Source organism: Brienomyrus brachyistius, unplaced genomic scaffold (genome assembly GCF_023856365.1).
Source record: "Brienomyrus brachyistius isolate T26 unplaced genomic scaffold, BBRACH_0.4 scaffold70, whole genome shotgun sequence".
In the NCBI taxonomy this organism is placed as follows: domain Eukaryota; kingdom Metazoa; phylum Chordata; class Actinopteri; order Osteoglossiformes; family Mormyridae; genus Brienomyrus; species Brienomyrus brachyistius.
The window spans coordinates 1,401,026-1,425,735 of record NW_026042345.1 but is presented as its reverse complement, the minus strand read 5'-3'; the positions used below and the strand labels follow the sequence as shown (position 1 = coordinate 1,425,735).

General features: G+C 44.4%; 1 protein-coding gene across 1 annotated transcript; it reads right to left on the bottom strand.

The window, feature by feature from the left end:
• Positions 1-749: 749 nt before the first annotated feature.
• LOC125726347 (gamma-aminobutyric acid receptor subunit alpha-6-like) lies at positions 750-21,074 on the bottom strand. Its single transcript, XM_049002650.1, has 9 exons — positions 20,237-21,074; positions 19,847-19,965; positions 17,247-17,314; positions 16,822-17,042; positions 16,530-16,612; positions 13,705-13,848; positions 13,247-13,399; positions 5,912-6,168; positions 750-1,762 (listed from the first exon to the last, which is right to left on the bottom strand). Exons 1-9 carry the CDS (start codon positions 20,320-20,322, stop codon positions 1,223-1,225), a joined length of 1,671 nt encoding a protein of 556 aa, XP_048858607.1. The 5' UTR covers positions 20,323-21,074; the 3' UTR covers positions 750-1,222.
• Positions 21,075-24,710: the final 3,636 nt, after the last annotated feature.

Here is a 24,710-nt window from a genome sequence, read left to right as displayed (position 1 = left end):
TCAGAGCCCCCCCCCCCCCCCCATAAAGAATACCTGGTCAAGGCCAGAACGGATATTGGTGGCCATCGCAGTACATCCTATCAATGGGACGTGACAAGTCCATGCAACTTCCAGAATTATAAATCTTACCAATTAATTATCATCACTGCAAGTGTATGTCTGGTTGTAGGGTTTAGCTGTCTAGCGCTGAGCTGGTGGAATGGAAAGATGTGAGTAAGACGCTCTAAAGAAGCATGGAGCCGTTCATCTTCTTCACCGTGATGAGCAAGGATTGAGTTTACATCGTGAGGTCCAATCACGACAAGCAGGTCGAGACCCAAAAGAAGGCTTTGGCGTTGAGGAGATGCACCCTCTGTCTCTGGTGTCCATTTGCAGCCACTGAAGCAGGCAAGACACAAATTTTCTATGCAAATAGCCCTCAAGGTCACATGAAGGACACCAGCCATGTTCACTTGCTGCTCAGTGAACATGCATCTCGGACTGTATTGATATGCTTTACTGAAGCTGCTTAATCGAAGCCCTTAAGATGTAAATTAACAATGAGGTTTATGACCTCAAACAGGGAATGGGACAACATTATATAGGTGAAGAATACAGTATCACGTCAAACATAGGAAAATTTGTTCAAAAGTGCTCGTTGCACATTCTCAGAAATATATTGCAAACTGAAATAAAAAATGCAACACAAAGCACTCATGAATTTGCTTGAAAGGTAACTTTCTATCGGGTTATATGAATTGTAGCCTCCCTACAGTATAAATACATATCAATTGATGTTTATTTTCTTAGAAATACATTTCTGCTAAATTAACATACTTCTCCATGTTTTTTCCCCCATATTAAAATGCCAACCACCCTGCCTTACACCCCAAAAAGGAATATTAAGGAATATTGCTGGATTAAATTGAGTATTTTCACACTTACACCCAACTACATCCATTGAGAACATAGAGCCTACAGTAATTAATACAATTCCAGTCTCGGGAATTATTTTCTTTTACATGCTCATTTTCAATGACATTTTGACAACATATGGATGGATGTTGTAGGTCTTTTTTTTTTGGTTCATCTATTTTTTTAAGCATTCTTTACTTTCAATGTTAAGAAATGTCTAATAGTACTCACAAACTAGAATACATAAGCCACTTGAAATTAGTCTTCTTCTTTTAAAGTTTGCCTTATGTGATAGAAAAAAATAAAGGATATGGGTGCCAGGCAAAGACTAGCCGTTTCTGGGCTCCATAGTGTCCTTTGATAGGTAGACCACCCAGTAGACCATGTTAAAAGCCCCAAAGGACACTGGGAAAAGAATGCGAGCGTACTTGTCAATTTTGCTGGTCCCACTAGATCCTGATGCAGGTGGGGGTGGGGCCTGTATTAGGTCCGCTTTGTTTCCTGTCGTCTGGATGTGCTCAAGCTTGGGCCCCAGCAGGGTCTGGAGGGAGGAGGAGCTGACATAAACATTGGTAGCGGCACAGCCAATGAGAGTCGGGGTGGAGGGCGGGGCCGGAGGCGTGTTCTTGGCGGTCAGTGTGGATTGGCTGAAAGGATTCGGGCTGGTGTGTGACTGGGCGCCAGGGGGGGGTGCGGCGGACGCCGTGGCCGTCGTGGTTCCCAGTGACGCCTGTCCCACCCCCGAGGAGCCGGTGCTCCCCCCAGAATTCCCGCCGCCGGGGTCAGTTCTCGGGCTGCTGTTCACGCACGTCTGGGTCACGAAGTTCATCCGTTTGCGCAGGTTTCCGTTCGTGTCTGGATTCTGCTGCTGTAGAGACAGAAGGGCGAGTTTTCAGCAAACGTGAGCGGAAATGGATGGATGGAGGTTTGCTCTGCAGGGTCACAGTCAAAGACACAGTGTCTATTAGGAAGGAGGAGCTAATCACAATTACACAGCTCAATTTCAGAATTTCCGGACATTTCAGGACCATGTCTAGACATCGTATATATATTTTCCAGTTTTTAAAAAGAACTTTCATTATTCTTACAATTATGATTGGTTCAAACTGTTTATATATTTGAAAAATAGAAAATATTTTTTCTAGCTCTACCGGGGATAAACGTTGTTCATTTTGTACTTTGCATACTGTAATAAACAGATTCCCCTTGGAAAAAAAACTGCACTCCCCTTATTAGGGAGAGAAAAATCACACTTGTATCTGGTTCTCATTTCCTGACTTGCAATGGAGCATGATAAGTTTCTTTTAGAGAATTCAATGTTTTGTTTGTTCAATGCCGCATTTTCAGTATTATCTCTCACTGGATGCAGATGTTAATTTGAAAAAAAATTGCCTATGAAGACCAATATAACAGAATAAAACGAATGTAATCTATAACCTATATTTGGAGTGCTACATCACACACACATGCACACACACACACACAGACAAATATATACATTTGAGTTGGACGTTTGCATGTGGGGGGGGGGGCAATAAAATTACATATTGCTTTCTGTATAGTATCTGGTGCAAGCATAACCATAACCAACAATCATTTTGTCTGCATATGGGGTAACAACAAAGCACTTATATAGAGGTGCAAAGTGCCTGCATAGAACATAGGGGAATGCAGGTCTTTCCAATTAATTGCAATCTCGACTCCACTCGTGCATTTTTCTCTGTGTGGTGGCAGGATCCAGAGGGGAACCAGCCTTTTGCAATTATAATGATCTTTTTTTAAAAGTGAGTATTCTTTCTTCTTTTTTTTTTTGAAGCAGAATAAAGCACAGGCATCTTCATTTATAAAAACATGGGTGGGTATTAGACTCAGACCCCCTGCTAAAGTCTGAGGTGTGACAGGGCTGGAGACGTCTGACTATGACACATCCCAGAGGTGGAGATAACGTCCGTTCATTAGAGCTCTGCTGTGGACCAATAAATGCGTGGGGTGGGGGTGGGTGGATGGGGGTGGAGGGAGGGGGCAGTGAGCCTTCCGGAATTTAGAATATATTAAATAAGCAACACCATCTCGGCTTTGGGGCGTCGGAAAGGAATCCATCCCGCTTCCCCATCAGCCGGAGTTACTGGAAGCGCTTGTGCAGTGAATATCCTTTATTTTGGAAGAGAGCAGCATGTTTAATCTGTTTACATGCCGTGCCTGAAAGGCGTTACGAGCAGTGGGGGCCACCAGTGTCGCACCTCCCCCCCCAGGAGAGGGTTTGTTTGTCAACTAATAAATAAATAAGTGTTTACTAAGTGCGGTCAACCTGGGGTGCTGTGCGGATTCACGTTTCCTTCGGCGAGGGGGGCCGGGGGTCAGCAGAAGGCCTGCCCTGTTGGAGGCCACCCGTACCCCCCCCTCCCTGAGGCAGCTGTCACGTGTGGCAGGGTGACAGAGGGCTTATGGGAAGGTGCAAAACTTGAAGAATAATCTGGAGGGCCTGGAAGATGAGGGTTTGAGGCACTATACCAGCACAGTCGCCCCCCCCCCCCCCCCCCCTCGGCAGGCAGCCATAGAGCCCCGCGCCAAAGAGCTGGAAACTCATACAGATGCACAGTGGCCTCGTTTCCATGACAACACCCTAATCCATAGTAGCGGTGGGGGCATTAAACAGCATGTGATCGCCATCGCTCAGAGTCGGGATATTCAGTTCATTTGCACAAAAAGAGGGAAATGGATATTTTTTCCCCTCAAAAAACTTAAAACCTGACTCGATAATGTTGACCCATGAAGAAAAAAAAATCACGAAAATCTGCAAGATCGCATTTAAGATCACTGTTTTAAAATATCGTATCTGAATTTTTAAAGGGGTTAATCGGGAGGTATTTTGGCGGTCTGCTTAATACGTCACACCGACTGCAAGCTTGAAGCCAGCAGAGTGTAACATAATTCTAATCTAGGGGACGAATCTACACTACAGCTCTCAGCGTTTCCAGGGGGCCAAAAAGTAGGTCACCGGCCCCCGTTTACCATGAAGTATAACAAAGATTTTAAATGGTAAGACAGATTTTACTTCTAGCCATGGTATACATGCGTATGCTGATCTAATTATGCACCTGACGCATTCAGGGAGCAACCCCCCCCCAACACCTCCGCTAGTCATTGACCTACAAATTTGCATCCATCTTGTCAAAAACCACAGAACTGCCCAGTTGCATGGGATGCTGCATCATCCCTAAATTTCTCAAAGCGCATGACTGTGTGTCTGCATATATGTGTCCTGCGATTGGCTGGCCCCCCATCCAGGGTGAACCCTACCCCTGAGTTGCCTGGGATAAGCACCTTTGACCCTGACTTAAGCAATTAGACGATAGATGGAATGATGGAATTTGGTGATCAGCGATCATTGTTGACACACCACAGCACACAGTGCGCAAGAACGAAATGTGTCCTCTGCATTTAACCCAATATGTGACATAGCAGGGGGCAGCTAATTCGGCGCCCGGGGAGCAGTGCTTGGGGGTGATACCTTGCTCAGGGTACCTCAGTGGTGCCTTGCTGGTTGGGGACTTGTAACAGCAATCTTTCAACTACAAGTGTGCTTCTCTAACCATTAGGCCTCCACTGCTCCTGGATGGAGGGATGGATGAATGGAATGATGGATGGATGGACGGACGGATGAATGGAATGCTGAATGGATGGATGGATGTATGGATGGATGGATGGATGGACGAATGAGTTGATGGATGGATGGATGAATGGGATGACGGATAGATGGATGGATGGATAGATGGGTGGGTGGATGAATGGACAAATGAGATGATGGATGGATGTATCAAACAGTATCAGGAAATAGAGAAGAGAAAAGAGTGAAACTGACAGCCATCCTACCCTCCAGAAGCCATCTATATGCATGTAAACCTGATGCATGCATGAGTCCGTGATCTAAAGTCAGCTTTCCCCGGTGTCCATAAACGAGTATATCTGCTCCTCTGAGTCACACAAAAGCCCCCCACCCCGCACCTCACCCCATTTTCACTCAGAGCAGCCCGTGAGTCTGCCCTCAAAATGTGCACGCAGGTTTCCCCCTCAAACACTCCTCTCGATTACTATGACTCCGCAATCAGCTCCATAATCATTATTTAAGCACGTGTGGTTATTGCAGCTCCTTGTGCTTCACATCAGATAAACATTTTTTTTGTATTAATTTGGTTAAAATCCAATTTATGTATTACGCATAACACATACTCCACCTTTATTTTATGCTTTAACTAGACTATTCTGTGTTTCCTCTCAGTCATTAAGCACAATTGTGTCTCTCTCCGATGCTATATCTTCATATCAAATCCACTTGTGAAGTTGCATTTTGAGACAAGCTTCTCTCGGTACATATATATATACAGTGTATTAGAAAAATCAAGTCACACGTTAATTCATATAAACTGTATAGAACTGTGTGACGAACCCAAAAAGCAGCGACGGTGAACGGACCTGCCCTTTCTTACGAAATCCGGCAGCCTGGATTCAGCACAGCTGCCTATTTTCAGTCTGGAGGACCTAATTTGGAACCTGTATGGAGCCACTTTCTCTTAATGCAGATGAACTCTTTAATAATCAAACTTTTTTTTTCTTATTAGGCGCCATGATGCCTTCATCACACACATGGCCTGTGCTTGATGTTACTTAATCTGTGTGAAAATGCCAAGAAATCGACAACAACAAAAAAAATACAATATTCCAAGTGACGCGTTTTGTACTGTTGCTCTGTTGTTGTTGCTCTGTTGTTGTTGCTTTGTAGATGTTATTGCTTTGTTGTTGTTGCTGTGTAGATGTTGTTGCTTTGTTGTTGTTGCTGTGTAGATTTTGTTGCCGTTGTGTTTTTGTTGTTATTATTATTACTACTATTGTTACTATTACCATATGGAAGGTGCCCTGCAAAGTAAAATGATTTATATATAAGCTGGATAAGGATCATTTCTGTGGTTTCAGGCCACATCCCTGAAGCTGCGCAGTAATCAGACATGAAGAGACCTACCAGCAGCACCTCCTCCGTGTCGGGGACCTTCGCCGACGCCGATTTGGGTGCCGCCGGACACTTGGCTGGCTTCTTTTTCGTCCTCTCCGCTTCCGCGTTGGTGAAGTAGTTGACGGCGGCGAACTCGATGAGGGCGGAGAAGACGAAGGCAAAGCAGACGGCGATGAACCAGTCCATGGCGGTGGCGTAGGAGACCTTGGGCAATGAGTGGCGGGCGCTGATGCTTAGCGTGGTCATGGTCAGCACGGTCGTGATCCCTAGTGCGGGAGAGGAGAGGCGTGAGCGGGCAGTGAGCTCAAGACCCGCTCTCAGAATATCGATTCGAGGACAAACATCTATATCGATACCATCTACCGGCTCATCAATTTACAACATGAATTTGGAAATGAAACCGACGGCCCCTGTAACTAACCGACTGCATCATAAACTTCTGCTCTCACCAGAGAAACAAATGCTGGCAAAGAAGTTCAGGGAAGATAATGAGATTCATCTATTCCCCCGAAATTCTGCAAATCACGTGCTATTGCGTGACACTGGATGCAAAATGCAAACATGCAGGTAAAACGAATGAAGAAAAATGGCATTTATTACAAATTTGTGCTGTTCCGTTGGCCATCGTGGGGATCCCCGTTAATCAGGAAGCGGGGGGGTGAGGGGGTTGCTAAGTGTGGGTGGGATTATGGAGATGTTACAGTGGATTATGCCTCGATGAAGGACAGGAAAACTCTGTGGTGTGTGTTCAGTCATCCTGGATAACAGGGAAGGCATTGGCCATATTTCGCTATATTCATATACTGTATTTGTAACTTTATGTGTAAATAAAACTTCATAAGTAAATAAACAGACCATTTTAAGAGAATAGGTGCCAAAATTCTCGTACAATGCAATGCTACGTATTCTAATTATGGATGGATGTACAGTATATTATACTTACATAACCATTATGACTCAGTAGCTGTGCCTATTTTATACTCGTATACTTTTATAATTATGTTTTATATAGCACCGAGTCCTCACACAGCCTTGAAAACATGAATCATTGTTTCGGAGCACAAGAGCAGAAGCGGTATAATCCGGAAGGTAAGCTCACATGCCCAGTGAACTGCCACTGAACTCGCCTTTCTGTCACCGTGCAGTTGTCATTAGGCGGGCCGAGAGCACAATGATATTGGGAAGTGGTGGATGGGCCCAAATGCTCCTTGGAAATGATTTATGAAAGGCAAAACGGGGAAATTCCACATCTTCTCGTTTACCTTCACGGACTGCTCTGACCCTGCTCTCAGAGCAACCCCCAAAAGGGACCGTTTCTGTCTCATTAAGTCTTGAAATAGAATTTAAGTATCCACAAAAAATACGTGCCAGGTCGTGGGGTAAGACTGTTAGGGGAGATTTGTGAGATTACGGTTGAGGAAACTCCCCATTCCTTCCGCGACCTCTTCCTCATTACTGTAATTGATTAATTGCAGTTCTGGTATGTGAGTTTCTGCACCTTAAGCCAGACCCAAACCAAAGCACTCCCCTCAGACCTCCTACCCACCTTCTGACACCTGGATGTTCGGCACATTTAAAGAGGTATTTATATGTCAAAGCAGACCCAAGTCCTCCAGTCTGAAGGTAGTGGAAAAATAAACATAGCCTGTGCTTTGTAATGGGCTGATTTCCTCAGGCAGGATAAAGGAGTAAAACTGAACATGGTTCTTTATATGCGGAAAGTAGCAGTCAAATATCATCAGAGTCCAGGGCAGTCGGCTTCTAACCCATCGCCCTGCTGGCTCCTGGGGTGTCACTGCACTCTTTCCATGCAAGAAAAATACCATTTGCCACATTTCTCTTGAAGTAAGATGGAGGAACTCCCCGAAAACTCGCTAAAAGGCAATGCGTCAGAAAAAAGAGGCTGTCAGACAACGAAAACAACGGTAAATAAACAGCTTAGAGGATTGTGTGTCAAACCCTCTTCTGTGCTTATTCCCCCGAGAGCTTGTGGGACAAGAATATCAAAGCTTTGCCACAAAACACTCGTTTGGCGTTTTGCACTAGTGTTCCAGTTCTCCAGCCTGAGCTAAACCCTTCCAGAAAATGTCAGCAATCTTCTGACTGGTGAAATAACGCCTAGGGGGCTCAGCAGTATTCAGATATCAGCAGGAAACTCTGCGAGGTCCATTTCAGTTCAGAACAATGGGCAGCTTTTATCCACAAAAACAGCAGGGAATCCCAGGAGGATTAGCGACACCAATTGACCAACTGCGGGATTCGAACCAACAACCCTGCAATCACAGGTACAGCATCCAAACCCACCGTGCCACCTCCCCATGTAGGGGCAGAGAAAATTGAACAGACTTTAAGCTCAGGATACTGTCATCTGGGCTTTTGCGATGCAGACTGAATATGTAGTTGGAGGAGGGGGACAAGGAAAGGTATACAAGTGATTGATACTGTGTTTGTCGAAACAGTCGGTGACATACTGTAATTTTCCCTATATTTCTCCTCGACAAGGGTACCTACATATACAGTGTTGTACAGTAAAATCCCGTAATAGTGGACTCACTTATAACGGAATATCGTCTAATACGGACAAGGTTCGCTGGTCCCGACTGTGCGCCTTTAAGAACAATATATCGGAATTTCCCCTTATAACGGACAAACAATTTTGTCCCCAGGGCCGCTTTTAACTGTAGTTTTGTTCGGCTATAACAGACACGAAGGCTCCGCCTACAAGGCGCATGGCGTACCGGTGATATCCAGCGCAGATACGTAGTCGGGATTATTAATAGTCAGGCATCTTTTCAGGCAAAGTTGGATTATTACGTGTACAATATAATAATCTATATACCACAAGTGTGTCTGCTGGGGTGTGGCATGAGTAAATGGTGTCCTGTAGTCGTGTTCTGGGCATACAGCAACTCTGAATATAACGGACTGGTTTTGCCAGGTCCCTTGAAGTCTGTCGTAATGGGATTTTACTGTATTTACCATCCCCATAATGTCCAGCAGGACATATAGACAGATGACAGCATACACCGCAGCCTGCTGAATGTTACGGCCTGCGGATGGCACTCAGTATTTTCACCATATCAGCTTACTCTGCATCCCACCCAGGACGTTCCCTGCCTGCTTCCAGAGAAAACATAACAGGCTCACCACTACCCTATACTCGACGACGGGGGGGACGGATGTAACTCATTCTTTCTTGCTCTGCGGGTTTTCCGAGGAATCAATACGTGTAACAGTTTAAGTTCTAGAAAAGCAGGGAAGGCTAACAGTACCATCTGTGTTCATCGCCACCGGAAGCCTGACAGCTAACTATCGCACTGTAGGAAAAACCTGCAGCTTTAAGAGTTCGGCAAGGCAGAACGCCTCTCCGAGGACTAGCTCGTACGGCAATGACGTCCTGCCACACTGTGGCATAATGACGCTCTCCGCTGAGATCTCTGTCCCCCACCGAGCGATGCTGTCCTTCAGCCTTTCAATATGCTAAAAATGCAGCACGCTCGATCAAACGTGCAGAGAAACGCAGGCCTTCCAACGAGAACCCACGCCATACCGGAGACAAAAACAGGGCAAAGACACTGACAAGACATTCTGTTTCTAGAAGGGATGAAATCGTATGTTAAACCTTTTAATATAAGTCTACGGAGAAGGGAAGGTTGACCTCCATTATGGTGCAGTAATGGTGTGAGAGTTAAATCTTTCCTCTGGGTTTATCTGCTCGGGTAAGTGTGCGCTGGGGTTCCAGGTTTGGGTGAAGGTTTCCTGCAAATTTAGGAGGAATGCTTTGAAGATAAAGGTCTCCTGGGAATCTAGAGTGGATGTTTTCATGTCCATCACACTATTCTGTGGTCACTCTTATCTCCGAATAAGGCCAACGTGAATATTCCACTCCCACAGGCTAAAAATACGCCACTGCAGGGTGGACACGATCAGTCAGAGTGGCTTCATATTTATTGATGTTTTATTCGCTATTTAAGGGACTGAGTGGACCTCAGCCATGCTGGGAAAATGGACCCCTTGCCGTGACAGAGCTGACAGAGCCTTTCACAGTGGGGAAACAAGGAGCATGTACTCATCTGCTATTCGAGAACAGTGTGACAGATGAGCGGAGGATCATCTGGCCAGGTTAACGTTTCCACTGGTTAGTGGATGACTGTTTATTTGTTTCTTTGCACCAAATCACTGACGAATGAAATGCGCTTCTAGATAATTACCTATCATGCCTACCCTGGGGTCAAACTGACCCCAAAGACACATGTGGTGGCTTTCCTCACAGTAACAATTATTGTAGGGCCATGTAAGAGTTAAGGGGGTTACGCGCTATGAGCTAACCATCACATCCCCCTTCTGTTCGGTTTTCAACGGATTGTGCTTCATGCCAGCGCATATACGCTAGACTGACGTTTGGATCGAGCAGATTCACATCTGCTTATCCGTCGTACATCTCTAAACAATGCATGCATTATGTCTGAGACGTATGCATTTTCATTCAGAGCAACCCTTAGAACTTCCCATAGCCGGTCGCTTCATCCTCCTAGCTGCTGTACTTCATGAACCCTTGGCTGAACATCATTGAAGCACCTGCCAAACGTGCCCTAATATTCAGACCTGTCAAAGCCAATGGCATCTCTTTTTACAGTCAAATTAATGAGCAACTGGGCCAACCCAGACTTTTTATGCATGACGGGATGTTCACTGCTTAATTAACTGAGAAACCACACTTGTACCTGCTTCCAATATACTTTGAATTCCTCATTTGCTGCAGAACTTTCCTTTTTTTGACAGTCACATGCATTTATTGAAAACATTATATATATATTATATATATATTTTCTCATTGCATCTCATTGCAACTGGTTTAAGTCTGAGTTAATCGCAAAAACTGAGCTCTGCGTTAGAGTTTTCATTTCACAAAGACAGAAAGAAAATTACCAGTGAATATGACAGCCATTGCTTTGCTCACACGAATCACGTTTTATGGAAATTCTGCTTCACACATGAAACTAATAGCAGTCCTTTGGCAGTTTTAATAGCACATAAACACAAAAACATAAAACTACTTGCGTTACGCAATCATCCTGGGTATCATGTATGAGCCCAAGATGAAGAAGCTTTATGCTTTCAGAAGCACAGAAAAAAAAGGAATTGGGAAGTATTATCTTTGCAATTATGAAATGGAGAATTTCCCCTTGGGATCAATATAGTTTATCTCGTCTTAATTAAAGGAGATCTGCCATGCAATAAACACTACAGTACTCGTTAAGCAGTTATGGGACTCTGATTGTAGAATTTAAAGAACAGATCTCACCGTCACCTAAAACAAATGACAGAGAGATTCCGCTAGAAATATGAAAAGGCTGCTGATGGTAAAAAATGGCAGAAGTGAACGGTACGTCTGATATTTACCCTAGCTTGTCCCTTTTCCTGTTCCTTTACACTCCCTCACGACTGCTCTTGACATGGTTCATATAGACGTAGTTTGTGACCCGGAGCAGTCACGCATAAAGTTTGAGGACAACTGAAACACGAGAGACGCAGATACTTAGCCGAGACACGTCCAAGACGGTGACAACCTGTGCTGAGAAGCAGGATCGCAGGCAAGGCAAGCAGAGGCTCTGCGACAAGCCTGAGCATTTACACGAGCAACAACACACGGCTAATGGAGGTGTCATTAGGTGATTAACCACTGCAAATAGAAAGACAAAAGAAGAAAAGGCTTTTCCGAAAAAAAACTATAAACATAACACTGCTGATGCCTTTTTATCGGAAAAACTCTGAGTCTGTACTATTATGCCAAAACCCTCAGCACAATGCCTGGAGCAAGAAAAACTCTCCGGAGACCGGGAGCGTCCGAAATATCTCCTCAGCCTTGGCCTGTGGTTTTTAGGAAGCATTTGTGCCATTGCGTTAGAGAAATAAAAAAAAAATACGACAGTAAGACGAGTTTGTGATAATACATCGGAATGAATTCTGCTCAGCACACGGCCAACTGTACTTGCCCTCCGGGGCGGCAATATGTGGAATTGTACCATAAATAGAAGGGGGAAGGTTTGCAGTAGAGCCGCGGCCAACGCAATTACAGCCCATAATATGCAATGTGCTCACTGGCCGAGCAGTGCTGGACACAGGTGACAGGGCGGGAGAGCACTCTCCACATCGCTCGCACGCTGTTAGGAGGCATTTCGCTCCTGCGCTTTCCCCTCTGAGCTGCACACCCCCCCGTTTCAGTACCGTTAAGGCTGAATGGCAATGTCTCCAATGGCCACCAGAGGGAGTCCCGCCTTCACCCGTAATACCGCTAGAATAGGCAGAGTATCACGACTAGGTTTATGTATACTACGGATGCAGAGGGAAGAGCAGGAAGGGCACATGGGCCATGGACAGTGTACAGAGACAGGGGACCTTGAGTCAATAAAGGGAGCCGCTCGAGTTTCTACACCGCAAGGACAATAAAACATCGGATGTTTAGACTGGCTGTGGCGCTACCCTTGTGCACCATTTACGAGTCACCTCTGCTTCCAAACTCACAGGACTGTACATCGCACGGCCAGAAATACCCCTCTGAACACACTGCTGAACAGAGAAGATACGCTAAAGGCTCATTTATCTGAGAACGGCGTAATTGGAGGCAGCCAAACGTGCAGCCTTTCACAATGATTTCTTCAAAATCTGCCTTTACTTAAGCACTTAACCATGCGAAATTCTCCCCTCTAAGACATACAGAAAAGTCAGGCAATTAAAATACGCTTCGTTTTTCTCTGCATTTAACACGAGCATCGATTCACTGTTCCTAGAGAGTGGCTCTGATATCTGAAAGATTCTGCCAAATGTCTATTCACACAGTATAAGCTCACGTATTCATAGGAAGCAGGACGAGATTTACGATCAAATCTAAAATCTGCATTCTTTCCGATGAGAGACACAATGTTATTTTACTACATGCAGAAAAGTAAAAATATAACCACAATTATAATTATATATTATGTAATACTGCAACACTGCTGGAAAAAAAACAAATATATTCTTTGTAAGGATGTTTCAGAACAAGGTGTGGGGGGGAAATGAGGAAGTAAGTGGTCAAATGAGCACAAAATCAGGCTGAAATGAACCTCCGAAGGTAATGGTTTATTAAGCAGGTAATCTGACACGAATAGGGTGCAGAGTGGCTAACATCAGCCCCCAGGATCCTATCAGACAAAACAGTCACTGCAAACAGAGAAAACAGTTTAATCTGAACTTAGCTGGAAACAGGTACTGAGTACAAGGCCGAAAAGACAGTGAAAAATGCTACGATTTGGATAAAACCCGTAACTCTGCCCCTCTGAGACTCCGACGCAAAATACATACCGAAGACGGTTCTGGCTGGGACGGATTCTTTGTTTATCCAGAAGGACACTTGTGAGAGTATTACTGTCATGATGCAAGGGATGTACGTCTGGATCATGAAATAGCCCATTTTCCGCTTCAGGTGAAAGTATACGGTCATCACCACATATTCACCTGGGAGACGAAGAAACCACCAGCAGACAGAAACCGACAGAAAAAGGCGAACAACAATGGTCAGTTACTGTATATGTCTATTACACAGTCTTACATTTACACACTTATGTCTAGCTTTAGTAATTGTTTTAACTGCTAAACCAATGACAATGAATCCGTTGAAGTTTTTCAGTCATACAAAATGATATACATTTAAATGTCTTTGGATTATTATTATAGTTATTGTCGTTGTTGTCATCCATTGTCCCAAGATGTTCCGCGACCACCATCACGCTCTCAGAATGTCCCTGAATCAGGGCTACTACCTGTGATCGATTTCACCGTTTCACTGGACACCGTCTGTCCAATCAGGTCGTACTGCACCAGGCTGGACGACTCCGGAGGCACCTCCACCGAATGCTGCGGCCCTTTTGTCCAGGTGTAGATCATCTCTGTTTTAGGGTATGCATCTGTGAGGGAGACAAAATGCGACGACGACTCCAAAAAGCAGCTCTTTCGGGGAGCGCAGGGGGGTGGCAACACTGATTACCCTGATGGAGGGGGAAAACCGAGGATCTTGTAAAGACTTAATTAGGTCCTAACGGGGCGTATGATACTGCTGCACCCTAGAGGTGCCATGGCGACGCTGGTCAGAGGCGAGGGCAGCACTGGGAGGCTAGTGTCTCTGTGATGGAGCCAGATGTCTGGTCTTGTGCACTTGAAGTTTAACCCCATCTCTGCAGTGACACATAGCAGGATGCCTGTTCTCCTTAGTAATGACTGACTTGATTAAATACACCCATACACTCCAGCATTAGCTCCCACACAGATACACACGTAGGCATTAATACACACATACGCGAGAAAATTCACCAAAAAGTATAGAGGAATAATCATGAAAATTATTTACGAATTTGTTTGTGCAGAGGCATGATTGTAATAATCAGCTACAATGTGAAATGCCTTTTGCCGCTGAATTTCATTTTCCGTTGGCTGCTCTTAGCTTTGCCCGCAAATCTTATGAGATTATGTACAGTAAAAATAGGAAGAATATCTGGAAGAATACTTTCATTACCCACAAGGCAGTACTTGCAAAAACTAAAGTACTCATTCACGTCCAAAGCTCCCCTGCTGGAGACCGAACTCAACAGGGTGGCTGTGAGATGCAGACTCCCTGTGCTTTGGGTTTGGGGTTCATGCTGGATTCACAAGCCGGTAAAATGCAGCCCCCAAGCAAGAGCGCTGAGGCAGGTAACCCTAGCGAACCGATCCGAGCGCGGAAAGCTGAATGCGACCCTTGTGTCGCTCCGGAGGGGGGCTGTGGTGGTATTCCGCTGCTTCTGCAATATATCCGTGCGGCCCTGGGGCAGAATCAGGAGCCCTGAACTTTCCTGTGATAGTGGTGGCATTAGACTAGTCTTGCCCTCTCTAATCCCGAGAGAAGGGGGCTTTATAAACGTGTTCTTGGAAGCAGACCGAACAATCCTCTGAAATGTGACCGCCAAGCGTAAATCGGGACAGCACGCTCACTATTTTGCAGACCATTAATCGAGCCGCAGACGCAGCCGTGGGACGCTTCCGCGTCTATCATTAATCGCGCCGTATGAGCTAAAATGCGCTTGTCCCGATTTTAACGCCGTTTTTATACCCATCCAAACGTAAACGAGCGTAGTGTAAAAACGACAAACACGCCCGGATAAACCTTCTGTGCCTCGCACTGTAAGGAGATGTAACTACTTCTCTCCTTGGTTTCTGTTTTTAATACGACCGGTTAAATTAGAAAGATGATTCCCTCCCGTTCTCTAGCTCAGCACCATGCACTCGTCATTAAAGAAAAAGACATTTCCAATGATGACAACTGAAATATCACCCATAATTCCGAGCTGCGCCGTAAAGCTTTATTGTAATTAAGAAGGAGGCTGCAGCAGAAGACTCCAGATACACAAAGCCAGATTCAGATTTGAGAAAAAAATGGAAATATAAAATCAACCAGTTCCAACACAACATCTGTGAATGTAGTCTGAAACACACCATCGGTGCACCTGTCTTCCAGTGTAAAAAACGAAAGTCACCACTGCGTCCAACAAACCGCCAGGAGGAAATCATTTGGCATTAGCTACAATAATATACTGAACTGAAATTCTAACCTTTAATGAGACTGAACGTTAGTCTTGGGTTTTCCAATTTCGGCCCTGGGGGGGCTGAAGTCCACTAGGTTTTCCAGCTTTCCTTAAATAGCTAACAACCTTCCTTCTGGGAGTAAAAGGCTAAATCAGTTCAATTAGCGCGTGTAATGAGTCTAGCACTCAAGCACTGAGGTGGAACAAAAACCTAAACGGACGTCGTTTCCCCGAAGAGCGGACCTGGATGACCGCTATAATTGTTACTCCAAACTACATACACATATACACATGCATCTTCAGAGGCAGCTAAACAGGTAGCTAATTAAAGGGAACAAATAAAGCATATTAGCCAGCACAGTACCACCAGCCATTTTAATTACGAGCCTGACAGTTGGTTGTTCTTAGACTTTGGGCACGGTTATTAATGCTTCTAACTATGGTGGCGTTTTCTATAGCTTGCAGTCCAGGGACATTTATACGCACAATATCAGATCGTAGGGGGCGGCATGGTGGTGCAGCGGTTAGCACTGTTGCCTCAAACCTCTGGGACCCAGGTTCAAGTGTATGCCTGGGTCACGTGTGTGTGGAGTTTGCATGTTCTCCTCATGTCCTTGTGTCCCCCCCCCAAAAAAAAAAAAAAAATACATGCTGAGGCTAATTGGAGTAACTAAATTGCCCATAGGCATGAATGGTGTTTGAGTGTGCCTTGTAATGGGCTGGCCCCCCATCCTGGGTTATGCCTATAGCTTCTGGGATAGGCTCCAAACCCCCCCAGACAAATAGGCAGTTTGGAAAATAGATGAGTGTGTCAATGTTAGATAGTAGTGGAATGGTTAGTGGTTTCAATTACACTATAATTAACGGTATGGCATTATAGTTTAAAGCTTTTGCTGGTACTGGATGGTGGAATAGTGGTTAACAAGCTTGACTAAGTTAACGTGAACACTTTAGGACTGCTGCCACCTGGTGGCCGCGCCCAGATCCACACGACATCATTCTCTCCGCCACCTGGCAAAGGGGACACTTACAGCTTCCAAACTTAAGGGGGCAGGCGTGTCCATCCATGGGGAAGTCCACCAGTCTCATGGGGCACTCTGCGCTGATGGTCAGTCTGCGGGCGCAACAAACCGTATTCTTTAATAGCGTCCCCCCCCCCGGAGGATGACGGAAAGGAGGTTCCAATGACAAGACCTAGATGTCCAGTCTAATGTCATCTGGTCGTTTTCACTACCGAAAATACCCTACTGCCAATATCAAGCAAGGGTTGACTGATCTCAAGAATGATTTCGTTGACCATGTGACCACAGGTCAGGTCAGTACCTCATGGTGTACAGAATGGTGCCGTTCCTCATGATTCGGAAGAGTTTGTTGGGTGCGGTCATGTTGTGGGCCACGGATCTCTTCCCGTTCCTGAAAAAGGTGTCGGGGGTCCAGACCTTAGTGACCATCAGGTTGTTCAGGCGGAGAATCTCGACAGGGCCATCGTATCTAAGTCGCCTGTCCACCCATGTCTGGCGAAAGAAAACATCCATCGTATACTCCTAAAAAAGGAGGGAAAATAACGTGAATGCCGGGTAAAGCCGTGAAATGTGTCAACATTCCAGGTGAACTGCCCACACATGGCATGGTTTGATGTTTGGTCACAGGAAGAAAAAACATTGAGCAGGTCAATGACATAATAGGAAGTATTAATCATCTGCCAGTCGCATTATATGTCACGTACACTGTGTTAACTGGGAACGTACCATTTCGACATCGGACACAGGACCAAAGCTTGTCACATAAATGTCAGTTTTTACCTCTGTCACTGGGCCTAAAAGGAAGAAACAATACAATAATACAACAATAACCACACAACTACAGTTTATTATGATGGAAGATGTAAAAAAAAAAAAAAAAAAAATCACAAATATAAAATGTTCTTTCCCAATAAAGAAAAGCAGAGCTTGCAGTATATCTGCCTGATGCTGTTCAGGGTTCTTCAAAATATTATAAATCTGGTTGCTTCTGTGCCTACAGCAGTTGCTGACAAGTTAACATACTGGATCCATTGGAACCGCCGATTTTTGAACAGATTTACCCTTTCAGGTCCTGCTCGATACATATATAGAACAGGAGTATGCAGAAGAGATGACCAACGTGGCCTCGATCTTTCCGAAGAGCACCTCCAACCTACTGCCCACATTTTACATGGAGCCGTTGAGCTGACGTCTCTGCCCAAATCAGCTTAGAAGGCATTTCCTCTTTTCTACTTAAGAAATTCAGGTTAAGCGCCCGGCTCAATAGGAGCACAGCAGGTTTCGCCCCATGGGACTAGAAACAACAGCCGTCACTTTAGGGGTCAGTACACTCCTGAACAGCTTTCCACCCCGACGTGGCTGAATGTTTAGCCTGCGTGAAGGTTTTTTAATGGAGGCTGGTAAGCTAGCAGGAAAGAAGAGTGTTCATCAAGATCACAGCTTGCGTCGATTCATGCGGGCTTTTATATCACTAAACCAGGCATGCCTGTCGACCACAAAACTCAAAAACCCATTCTTAAATTCCCAAGTCAAGGGTTTCTAGTACAAATCCATCCATCCATCTTTTTTAACCACTTAACCAGTAGGGGGGTGCGGACCCTATGACGTACCCAAGAGTACAAGTTGCAGGACAACCCAGTTGAGATGCTAGTCACTCACATACAGTTCCATAAGAAATTAATAAATGAACAAAAGCTACACTTTACCATACGTCGTGATGGGCACAGAAAAGTATGGGTGCGATTGCAGATGGGCCGATCTAGAACAACTTTCTGAGAAACGTGGAAGTCACCGAGAGAGCATTCGCCCATCTCCACTGACCTAAAGAAACCCCAGAGCGCACACGCACAGCAGTCGCGCAATAAAATACTATAGCCTATTGAACGCTATAGAAATAATATGTAGATGTGGCGCAAATGTGATCGCTCCATCTCCATTTTTATAAATAAAGGCATTTATTTTGGCGGTGTTTTAACAGCCGGTCGCAGTTATGCGCAAGGTTGTTACTGAAAGCAACAGTGTGGCTATACACGAAGCTCCGGAGCATAGCAAATACGTGACACCTCGTACCCAAAACACATTTTCAACTGTCTGGGTTATCATACCATTAGTGCAGTTTATTTTATTTTATTTTGTTTTGCTAGCTCGCCATTTTCGACAAAAATAAGTAGAATAATTGCTGTTGTTGCTACTGAACTGTTGTGTTTTGTAATAGGTGAAGTTGCGTAATGCACTGTGGAATTAAATCTAATAATAACAACTACAGTATTACTTACACTGACAAGGGGAAAGTAGAATTGTGTTCTATAAATCCCGCAGCACCTTGCGGGGTGATTTCAGCGCACTCTGCAGCTTGGGGATTATTGCAAATAGACAAATATACTTAAAAAATAAATTAAGGAGACTGATGGACTAAAGATAGGCGCTCAAGAAACATGCTGGCAGTTAACGCGTCTAAGAGAAAAGTTGCACTGTGCCCTATTTAAAAGCACCATTGCCGCCAAATAATAGCGCAGTTACTGTACAACAGGAGAATTGAAAAGTCACTCTCTGTAGGAACCTGGATTTATGAAATGCAATAGAAAAAATAGCAAGAATTTTTGCAGTGTAGTACAATCTGGGGATTTATAAGCCGATAATGATGCTCTACCCCGTTGGTGTAGTTTTTGCAATGAGAAACGCCTTAAGCCGTAATCATTCTCTGCTTGGCGGAGCAGAGGAAATCATCCCAAACCTTGCAGAAATGTCCCCCGTATTTCGGGAACCCGCCGAATACTTTGCCTTACATGTACGCATCCCTTTCAAATGCAAACACTTCATAGCCTACTTACATGGGCTTTTTCCCCAGAAAATAAATAAATAAATAAAGGCGCTATTCATACATATACATTGCGCCTATAGTTTCTTTTTAAAGCCAGTAGCGTTTTAAATATTGAAAACGACACGTCAATCCAACAAACGCGGAGAAACGGCAGAAAAATGAAAGGAAGCATCAGGCAGCAGTTACGGGAGAACAGGACTCCACAGCTGCAAACACATCAGTCTCTGCTGCTCAGTAATCAGCCCTTTCCATGAACACCACATGCTTCATTTATACATCCTATACCAGTTCCTAATAATATTATAACATGCAGTATTACCCCATAACCCACATTGAACTTTCTGGCACTAACAGCACAGTTACGCTACATATATCATGGTTGATCTCGTTTTATCTCTTCTTCTACTTTTCTTTTACAATAAACAAACTGGTTTACCAAATGACATCTGGTTTTTTTTTTTTTTTTGCACGACAGCCCGAAACACTTTCATCCGCACGTACATACCCCCAAATCCGGGTCGCAGCCTGTTGTCATAACCATCCAGAAGTCGGTCTAAAATGCGTGTGAAATTTTCCGGGTATAATCTCTCATCCTTTTTTATCTGGCAGGAGATTCTCCTCACACTGCGAAATGGCACCAAAGAGGGAGATGCACGTTGGTTGACGTCCGAGAAAGCGAAGGACTTAATTGCCACCATTTATTGCATGATGAGAAGCAGCATCATCAATACATCGCACGTCGTTGCCATTACTTCTCCCCACTATGGGGCTTCGCAAAATACAAGCTCTGCATGGTATATATAATCTACGGCGTCTCAAATGCTGGCATGTCAGAAATAAGAGCAAGTTAAGCCCCAAATCCAAGTAATTACCCCCCCAAAAAAATCCTACTTACCACGCAATTGCGCAGAGAAAGTAAAAGAGAGTGGAAATGCAAGTCGGGGACATCGCGATCACCGTCGCCTTCTTGGCAGAAACCATGTTTGCATGCCATACTTTAAAGCCCTTCACATCTCTCCTCGCCAAGCGCCCAGTGCCGAGGAGAGATCGAAGAAATGGACCGAACCGAGCTAATACGCTGGCATTTTCCCGTCAAAAAATAATAATCAAATATATTTTTTGGAAAGGAAGCGTAAAGCCGTCTCAGCCGAACCGTGTCGCTTGTACGGTCGCAGACGTCCAGACGCATGTACTCGAACCCGTAACTCTGCTGGTGGTAAAGCAAAAGACCATATCTTCACAGCATCGCACTTCCTTTAATAAAAAAAAAGCCAAGAAAAAGGAAGGTGACACCGAAATATGCCTCGATTTATTTCAAAATTGGGTTTTGTCTCCGTGGCGCAATAAATCCGCCTGTTACACCATCATCAATAAAAAAGCGCGAAGAAAAAATGGTCTGTATTCGTGCTGAAGAACAAAAAAGCTGCGCGTTTGTGCAGCAGGACTTAGCAGGTGTTTTCTCTTATTGAAGTGAAACTGGCGGCGTTTGCTTATCCAAGGTCGATTGCCTTTATCCGAGGTGCCACAACAATTATTCACACTTTTGGAATTAAAGAAAAGAGCAGGCTTTTAAGCATTTCGGATACATTACTCATTTGAGAAGTTGTTAACCTTTTTCTTTCCAGGAAACTTTTCCCTCGTCCTTGCATGACACTTGGTTGGCATGACGATTTGATTTTTTTCTGCTATGCACTTCATGGACTCCTCAGCGCAGTCCGTGTGTGTAGCCGTATGCAGGCGAGTGGCTTACGGTGTGTGTGTGTGTGTGTGTGTGTGTGTGTGTGTGCCGTGTGTCCGGGATGCGCATGTGTGTGTGTTTCTCACTCCTGTGAGTCGTAGGACAGACATGGGGGATGGAAGATTGAGAAAGCCACCATCGGCGTAATTACAAAAACAGGCTTAGAATCGGTAAAAGGAGCATCCAGGATTCAAATGGGTCAATCTTGTTGCAATATGCAGTTACTCAGCCCCCCGCCCCCACTCATCGAGTCACACACTCTCACATGCACACGCGCATACACTTAGTTCAAGAATAAGGACAAGCCACATGCTACACTGTCCCCTTTACACCGAGACTAGTAGGATGAACAATATGGTGGGGGGGTGGGTGGGGGCATTTAAGAACACTCTTGGTTCTAGGCTTTCCGCATATCCCATATTGCTGCTTGCTTAAATCAGCCTCTGCTTTTCGCTTTCTCATAGCCAACCACAATGCCAAATGATATGCATCCAATCAGGCTGGGCATAATTGTGGGCACAATTTCTAAATCAATGTGCAGTTCACTCATGTTTTGTTTCAATAGCGGAGCCCTTTTCCCACAGAAGCTTGGAAGTTTACAAGTTCAAAGAAGCAAATATTTTGCTGGAGTAAATGAGGTTAAGTGCTGGAAAGTACGGCCACTCCACTCCTGGGACTTAAGCTGACAACCTTCGGGTTACCAAAGGTTGTATTCTTAGCCACTATGCTACGCGTACCAACTGCTTCAGAGGCATCTAGTGCTTCTTCCATTGGAACTTTTAGTAAAAAGGTTGTCATTTGTCATTGTTTGCTTATATCGGAGTAAGTGAGGTTAACAACGTCCTGTCCTTTGCCTAGTAGAAGGGACAAATACACTCCCTGCTGCTAATGGTGATGGTCAGGATAATATTTAACAGCTGGATCTGGAACGTCAGAGTCGGTTCATCTTTAATCGTAACTGGTGCTTGTGTTTTTTTCTGGTAGTTTTGCGTGGCTTATGAAATTCTCATACAATGGCGAGTCATTCTACGTGCCGAATGATTGTGAGCCGGTGATCTTTTGGGATTTGTGAATGCTGCATAGGATTGCATCTTATAGTCCAGAAAACAAGCCTGCAAACTAGTGTCTTATAGATAGATAGATAGATAGATAGATAGATAGATAGATAGATAGATAGATAGATAGATAGATAGATAGATAGATAGATAGATAGATAGATAGATAGATAGATAGATAGATAGATAGATAGATAGATAGATAGCAGAGAAAACACAATGACAAATTAATGTCAGCTATAAAGTTTGGTACAGAAGTTTGGTGGGGTGCCTGGTCCTGTTGGCCTGTCGCATCCCATCCGTTTTGGGGTCCCTCCGTCCTGGGACACAGGTTCTCCGGCTCTGCTCTGTTTGAGCAGCGCCCCAAAGGCTTGGCTTCCGCCATCATAACCCAGTTTTCAGCACGCTGCGTGCGCATGCCCCCGTTAGCCTTTAGCCTATATTCCACTGCAGCGCAAGCAAGGGAACACAGGAGTAAGATACGCTAAGCTAAAGCACCACTTACATATTTAAAAGCCCCGACTGTAAACTGGGCAACTCCAACGATTGTAGATAAATAGATGTAGATGCTGCTCTGCTGATATTTTTCGTGGTTGCAAAGCTTATGCCAGCCAGAGTCGGATTTCCCAGAATGCATTTTTCATTCAAAACCACAGGAGAAAAAGTGTAGAAAACAGTCCAGGATGACATTATCGAAACTTCAAATTGTCTGTTGTGACATGTTGCTTTTTCTACAGGTACAGTGTGTTATCTGTGAAGTGATTGATTGGACTTTATTTACAGCGGCAATCTTCACTCTCGGCAAAAAGGGCCGATGCTCCTCCCTTTCAGTGCAGGACAACATCAGGGTAAAGTCACATAGTCGTCTGTCAAACTATGAAGGGTGTCGCTGCCAATGGGGATTAAAAGATAGACCTGTTTACTAATCAAATTCAGGTGTCAAGCTGTGAAGTTTCACAAAAACAATGTAGAGCAGTGGATCCACACAGCGCAATCCGCACTATTCAGTTATTGCCAAGAGGGTGTACCATCGAGAATCTCAGTTCAGTACAAGAAATGTACATTTATTACAAGGACCATTTACTCAACAATGACAATATTCTTTAATAATGAGAACGAGTCTTTTAACACAGACCATGTTAATTTAATACAAAGTGTTCGCTTAACACTGTGAGTTTTATTGTGTATTTACTGCTTGCTGATTAAAAGTCATGGTATCTACTGTTGCATCTTTAACATAGAATTTATAACGGTAGAATCAGATGCTGGCCTTAAAAATCTACTCCCTCTCCGCAAAGGACATCGAGTACTTGTTAGAAATGCACCATATCCGAAGTTCAAAAAAAGTTTTAAATGAAGGGAGGCAATTAGATTGCTGACACAATAAAAAAAAATGTAATTAGCTCTTTCCCAATACTGCATAATCACAGGATCCAGACAGAATCGAGTGCTGGGTGACCCATAGAAGCTCATGAGGAACAGAGGACAGTCCAGGTTGATAAATGAAAGCTACCACACAATGCAGGGCTGCCTGTCGGAGCAAAGCGACAGAGTGATGTTGTCAATGCCACTGTTTCCTTGGCTCAGTAACAGAGCCCCATACGGTGCTACTGATACATTTGCTGCTACTGGCAGGGCGAGGATGACTAAGGAAATGACATTGTCACCCACTGTGTCCGCGTCTCTGCGATATGTTCGAGTGTGAGCGATGAGACAGGAGTGTAAAATGAATACCAATTAAGGAGGCCTTTTTAAATAGTTTTTCTCAATGGTGTCTGCCTGGAAACGATGGTTGTTTTTGGCATCAAACTGGGAGTAAACGTAGCACATGTGCCATTCTTAGTTACTAACATGCTTTGAAATTTTAAACATAAGGCCTATTTAAACTGTAACATATTTAAATTAAGCTGACATATTTAAGCAGCATCGAATGAATTGCATGGATCAATTCTGTTGCCGAAAAATCGTGAAAGTAAAACCAGTGAGTCAGGAAAATCCCACGAGTGTTTTATTTTTGTTCAACTTTAGTCAAACAAAGGGAATATATGCCGGGTATGACAACACAGGCCGGCTAGATTATAGAAACGAACCTTGCCGGAATGCCAGTTCAGTCGCTGCCTGACGTTATGATCTCCGGGGGATTCTTTTTGGGTTTATATAGAAACGTCCCACATCTCTTCACGAGAGCTTGATTTGTATAGCGAACCGCCAAGTACCAGCTGTCCCCCTCCTTCAAATGAAGCTCATTCGAGAGAATCTCAGAGGATTAACACTTACCGGATATTGTGTGAAAACACCACATTTCTTACAGCTAAAACCTTGAGTTTGAGGAAAACACATTTTGTTGATTCATTTCCCCCCGCCCGACTAACTGGAAATATATCGGCAAAATAACATATTTGCATAATTCATACGTGTGCACATTTGCATATGCATATGTATGGACGCGTTCTTCTGTTTCAGAAGATTCCGGAAGCCTCTTGTGTTCTCTCTCCACATTTCCCTCAGCGGCAGAAGCAGGACTGCATGGGAAGCCAAATTTCATAATATTTTTTATCATATCACATCACAACAGC